We start from the raw sequence: 6579 nt of genomic DNA, 5'->3' as shown, positions 1-6579 counted from the left end.
ATTAGAGATTATATGTTAAAAAAATATCCAATTGTGTCTTGGATGATATTAATATATTTAGGAAGGATTTCAAAATACAATATTTCAATACAAAGAAAAAATAAAATAAGATGTTAAATTGAACTAATCAATAAAATTACATTTTTATTTCTTGCATTTAACCACAAAACACAAAAGAAAACAACGTTTTTAGGTAATACATCAAAATTTTATTAAATATCATGGGTTAAAAGAACAAATCACTTTTATGTTTATTCTATTTGGATGAATGTGCTTACTTAGGAATCTGATTCATAATTTTTTTTATTTATATTGACATATTAAAATAACCTTTTAAGTATTATCTACTTATCTTTTCGATAATGATTTAGGGTCGAATAATGTTGCCTTTAAACTTGAGCAATGATGATGAACCGGTTTTTGTGAATGCAAAGCAATATCATGGAATAATAAGACGTAGAAGATCACGTGCTAAGGCAGAAATGGCAAATAAAGTTTTGAAAAATCGTAAGGTATGTTGATTTTTTTTTATAAATATTTACATAAAAATATTGACATAATCAAGAATAAATTACAAATTTTGTCGTTATGTTCTACTCAAAATTACAAATTCAATACAGATTTTAAAATTGTTTCATTGTCGACCTTTATGTTTGCATCTCATTGCAGATACAGTCTTTATGATATACTCAAAATCGAATTATAAACTTAAAATATAATATTGGCACAATTTTAAAATTCATAGCAATTATGAGTTAAGAAAATAGGGACCAAATTTGTAATTTGGTCATACACCATATCGAAGAATAAGTACAAACATAAAGACAATATTGACACAATTTTAAAATTCATAGCAATTATGAATAAAAAAAATAAGGACCAAATTTGTAATTTACTCTTTTCCAATATAATTAGTTGATGGATCATTTTTTTTTACCAAATTTAAGACCTAAGATATTTCCAAATCACAAAAGTTAGTTTACAAAAAATATGTAATTATTTATAAGGTATAGAACTAATGTAAAAGAAGCCCGGTCCAGGTCAAAATTTAATCCGAAATTTTTTTTTTTTTTTTGAAAAACATTATTAATTAATTTATAATTATTATAATTCATAATAATTTATAAGTTATATGAAACATTATTTATAAAGTAACACTAGTAAATGAAAAAAATGAATATATATATAGTCAAGATCAAATAATAAGGAAATTTTTGGTAGGAAGATAAGAAGTTTTTTTTCTATATATTTTTTTTCACGAACAAAAAAAATGAATCATTAGATGATTCACAAGAAAAAATTCTCAAAAAAACATCTCGATGATTCATTTATACAATGATTTTGTTGTTATTCACTAAAATTGTCACAAAAGTGAATTTTTTCTTAATTTACTTAAAAATGAATCATAAAGATGTTTTTTTGGGAATTTTTTCTTGTGAATCATCTTACAAATGAATCATCTAGTGATTCATTTCTTTTGTTCGTCAAAAAAATATGTAGAAAAAAAACTTCTTACCTTCCTACCAAAAAAATTTCTTACTGGATCTATATCCTATATATATATATATATATATATATATATATATATATATATATATATATATATATATATATATATATATATTATTTATTTATTAACGTTATAAATTTCAAAAATCGGGTTTTTATGTATCTTCAATTTTATGCAACGATATTAAGTTTTTAGCATTGTAATACAAACCCATGTATGTATAGTTCCGATTTAGTCAAAATTTAAAAGTTGTGGGTAATTTAATCCACTTTAGTACGTTTTTCTAGCTTAGTCACTCACCTTAAACTTCTATTATAAATTCAGTGGCTTATAGTATTAGTATTATTCAATATTCACCATGAAAGCTAAAAAAAATTATTGATTTTTTAATCGTTTTTTATGTGTAGCCATATATGCACCACTCACGTCATCTCCATGCAATGCGTCGACCAAGAGGAAACGGGGGTCGTTTCTTGAACACCAAAAAGGAAAACAACTGCAAAGATGAAAATACCGATCAAGAAAAAGACAAAAACCTTTTAAAGTCTCCTAATTATACAATTTTCATGTCCAATCATCACAACTTCACTTCTCATCGTGAACCAAATAACATGTTCTCAACGGGAGACGTTAAAAGTCTTCCGATTGGAAACCTTTCGGTGGTCTCTTTTTCAGAAATGATGTCCGGGAACACAGCTCCCAGACATAGTTTTGGCATGCATGGCAAATGGGTTGCAGCGACTGGTGGTGGTGATGGTCGCTGCAATTTTACAGTCTAATGTCAGAGATGAGGTCCTGATGTGTTGTATGTATATCAGCATATCGGGACCTCATATCTTTACAACCAGATGAAATATTTGAAATATTTATCTGGTTGTCTTTGGCAACTCATCCTTGGCTTATTGTGTTGAGGTTGTCTCTAACCTTTCTCACGTTGCATTTCATAGTGTGCAATGTTTTGAGAGTTGTTATGAGATGTTCATAGCCTTAATGCATGTTAAAAAAATGAACAAACACTAAGAGATCGATGTGTTTGTTTCATCTTTACTTAAATGTTATTGAAATAAATGATAGTGTTTGTTTCTTCTTTACTTAAATGTTGTTGAAATAAATCTGTGACTTTTTTTTGGTCTAGTTGTTGGTTTAAAAACTTTAGTATATGTAATTTCTACATGTTGTGTAACTATAAACTTCTAACTTTGGGTGGTGTAATATATTTCGATGTTTGTTACTAATTATTTTATGTACTTCTCGACATTTGCAAGTATTCTTTATAAGATTTAAAGTTTTTATATGTTTAAATAAATCCTAAATGAAAAATAGTGATTTTATATTTTTTTTATTTACTATTATAATTTTTATTGGTTTTAGTTTTTTTTTTAAAAAACCATTTTTTGACACAAATAATCTAAATTATTTGGTAAGACAACAAAGATAACTTAGTAGTTTTTTGATTAAAAAAACTTATCAAGAAACTACTTTGCAGTTAGCACGTCAAACAATGTCTAATTTTCACAAAATAAATGTTTATTAAAATAACTTTATAAATTATACTATTAGAAAATAAAAATATAAAAATTATATTTAATCTACACAATAAATTAGCATCAACTTAATTTGTTAAAAGACATCACGAGTAACAAATATTTTATATATACTATTATTGTACAAATTAATAATAAACTAAGAATGTATAATTTCAAAATCTAACTGGTTTGTAAATGAAACTTTAACATTAAACTAGAGGTTAATGAATATTATAACATTATATATTTTTTTTTAGAAATGGCAAAAGTATATTAAAATGAACCCCAACTAGTAAGAAACTAGAGGGGAGCATAAAAAGAAAAAAAAGACATAAATATAGTAGTGGTAATTAAAGAAAAATACAAAGGAAAACTAAGAAAAATGGAAAGGAGTTGATGACCACACGATCCATTCACATAAACCGTTTTTTCCTCTGCATTTGATCCAGAGATACACCAAGGATTTTATCTGCTCAGTTCCGCAAAAGCTACTGATATATATATCATATTAAAAGTCCGATCATTTCTATATTTCCATAGGCTCCATATAAGCTCGTAGCATATCATCGTGAGCCTTTTTTCTGTTTTGAGCACCAACCCCAGCTTGTAGCAAAACATATTAGATCCCTGACATTGTGAAATGTTTGGTGCTCCAATCAAATATTTTGTCTTTTATTGCACTCGCATACAGACATGTTACTAGAATGTGATCGGCACATTCGTCACTAGCAAAGCAAGCACCACAGCATGTCGATTCAAGCTCCACACCCTGTGATCTTAGAGCCATCATAGAAGGGATTTTATTTTGTGGTGCTCTCCAAATAAAGAAGTTCACATTGATCGGTGCATCCCTGCGCCATAGCATGGGTGGTAGTATCTGACTTGGAAAAGATTTTTTATCGCATCTACGTCAAGTCTCCTTTTCCATTGAATAACATTATATCTTGTGTTATATTTGATATAACAAATGTTTTAAAACCTGGATCAAACCGGTCGGTTGACCCACGACCTGGTGAAAATATATAATGAATTTTTACATATTTATGATAAAATTGACCCAAAATCTAGGTTGACAAAACGGTTATCTTTTTTACTTTTTCCATTTTGAACCTGTGGACATATTAGTGTCGTTTATAAATTGATGACTGGTTTTATATAATTTTTTAGTATTATTATTATCTTTTAATACTTTACTCGGATAAAATAGAAACTTGGATTGTGTATCATGGAATAAGAGTCAATAATGTATATCATGCAATCATGCATGTTCGGAAACAAAAACAATAGAAAATTAAAAGGGATATATAATATAAAAACACCACACATATTAGATCTCATAAGTCATATCATAATCCTTTTTTTCATTTTATTTTATGGATATTCTTTTTACCATGTGCGGCTGTTCGCTAACAATTCACCACCAAATGACATTTTCATAATATGAGTAAACAGTATCCTTTTTTCATCTTATTTTCATTGTATTTGTTTGCAGATTTTTAGGAAAAAACGTGGAAGTGAGAACAAAGAAAGTTATGTAATTGAGAGAAAGTAGGAGATGATCCGTGAAACACCGGGTTGTACATGTTGACCCTTGAAACACCGGGTCAACTCAAAAATTGTGTTTTAAAACATTGGAGATCGAAGATTTTAACATCGTATAATGATTTCAAAGCGTATTTTTGTAATGTATTTTATTGTTAACTTCTTGACCTTATCTATTAGTAGAAAACAAGTAATTGAGTTCATGCTTTGTTGCAGATTTTTACATGTTTTTGTTGCGGATTTTTACGTATTTTGGTTGTCGAATAGGAGTGAGAAACCAGTATAGCATATCACGTTGCATTGCCATACATATAAGATAGAGAAAACCATAGAAAAACCTTATATATTATACGTCTATGCTTAAAAAAACTCTTATATTATTTTTTTGTACAATTTAACCATTATTTTTTCTGACCTTTATTGTTTGGGAAATTGTCAGAAAAGTCCTAATATTTTTGGAAAATTTTCTCTTTAATCCCTTTTTTTTGAACAAAAAAGTCCCGATTATTTGATTTTACACGATAATATCTCATTTTCTGTTAAAAGAAAAAAATAATTTTTTTGTTAGTTTGAGCCAAAATGAAATAATCGTGACTTTTCTGTTCATTTTTTTTTTTTTGGGGAGGATTAAAATGAAACTTTTCTGAAAATGTTGGGATTTTTCTGACAATTCCCCTTATTGTTTTAATGTTTGTAACCGATTAACCTTAAGCAACCAGTGACATGAATGACGTGGCTTTAAATAGATGACATGGCAAAGAAGTCTACGTACATTCATTCTTCTGCTTCAAAACTTGTGATCCTATTCTTCTTCTTTCTCTTTTGAGTGTGATCGATCATATAGATCTTCTTCTTCTTCCTCAACTTCAAGATATAAAAACGTAGTGTGTAAATGTGGTGAAAACCCAAAGATATGGATTTGTTCAAGGATAATATGATCATTTCCAAGAAGAATATGGAACTGGAGAAGGAGAACATGGGTCTGCAAAAGAAATTAACGAACCTTGAGGTGATTGACAAAAAGGAGACTGATATATTCATGGTTAGGGTGATTTTGTTTGGTATTGTTCTGGTTTTCATCTTCATTTGGTTTATAGTTATGTATTAGGGCAAGTTAGGTTAATGTAAAATCTCTAATTATGTAATAGTGTGGTTGCAACACTCCAAGATTCAAAGAAATTTAAAATTTTCAAAATCAACCATTAACCAACATTGGTTACAAAAGGAGTCATTATTTCAAAATCAGAGTGTTCCCAAGACCTAGTGACATAAAACAGGAAGATGTGCATGATCACTCCTTTGCTTTCCCACGATCCTCAGAAGTACCTTAAACAATAAACTAAAACTGTAAGTCAAAGCTTAGTGAGTTCCCCCAAAGTATCAACACATGCATACATATAACAACATATATTAGGTCCACATCTAAAAGACTAGATTACCCATGAGCCAACAATATGAGTCTGGCAAGCCTATCGGGCCCTCAACTCCTATCTGGATTGCTCCCGAGCCCACAACATAAGTCTGGATTACCCTCGGGGCCCACAACTTATGTATGGATTGCTCTCGGGTTTGTTGGTTACCACACAAAGCATTACAACCTCAATCCAACCATACTATGTCAACATATGCATAACAGATAAACATATACCAGCAAACAGATAAACATGCAGATCTTAACAGATTACTAAGCATAGCAACATCCTATAACAGGATACATAGTATGATGGGCTGGCATTGGTGCCTTCGACCCACAAATACAGTGAGGAAATCTCACCTCTCAGTCGGAATGCAAGCTGAATAAATCTATGTTCCGAAAAATCGGCTCAGCAACCACCTAACCAAAACCAAGGACCTAATCTTAATTAATTTCTCAAAATACCCCTAGGTCTAACTTGGTCAAAACTCTGGTCGAAGGTTAAGGTCAACGAGTTAACTGGGTAACTCAGCTGAGTACGCGAGGCATACTCAACTCCTACGTTGGGCGTACACAAGCCTTGACCG

The 6579-nt window shown here is 29.6% G+C and overlaps 1 protein-coding gene across 2 annotated transcripts in view; it reads left to right on the top strand.

Annotated features, from left to right (window-relative positions):
* LOC111898573 (nuclear transcription factor Y subunit A-10) overlaps positions 1–2753 on the top strand; it is a 4778-nt gene extending 2025 nt beyond the window's left edge. For both annotated transcript variants that reach the window (XM_023894469.3, XM_023894470.3), the window contains exons 5-6: positions 372–512; positions 1918–2753. In XM_023894469.3, coding sequence (XP_023750237.1) covers positions 372–512; positions 1918–2289 — 513 coding nt within the window. In that variant the 3' untranslated portion in view covers positions 2290–2753. The remainder of the gene's footprint in view (positions 1–371; positions 513–1917) is intronic.
* Positions 2754–6579: the final 3826 nt, after the last annotated feature.

The sequence above is a fragment of the Lactuca sativa genome, chromosome 2, assembly GCF_002870075.4.
Source record: "Lactuca sativa cultivar Salinas chromosome 2, Lsat_Salinas_v11, whole genome shotgun sequence".
NCBI classification, from domain to species: domain Eukaryota; kingdom Viridiplantae; phylum Streptophyta; class Magnoliopsida; order Asterales; family Asteraceae; genus Lactuca; species Lactuca sativa.
The sequence above is the reverse complement of the archived record's forward strand: the minus strand, read 5'-3'. Positions and strand labels throughout refer to the sequence as shown.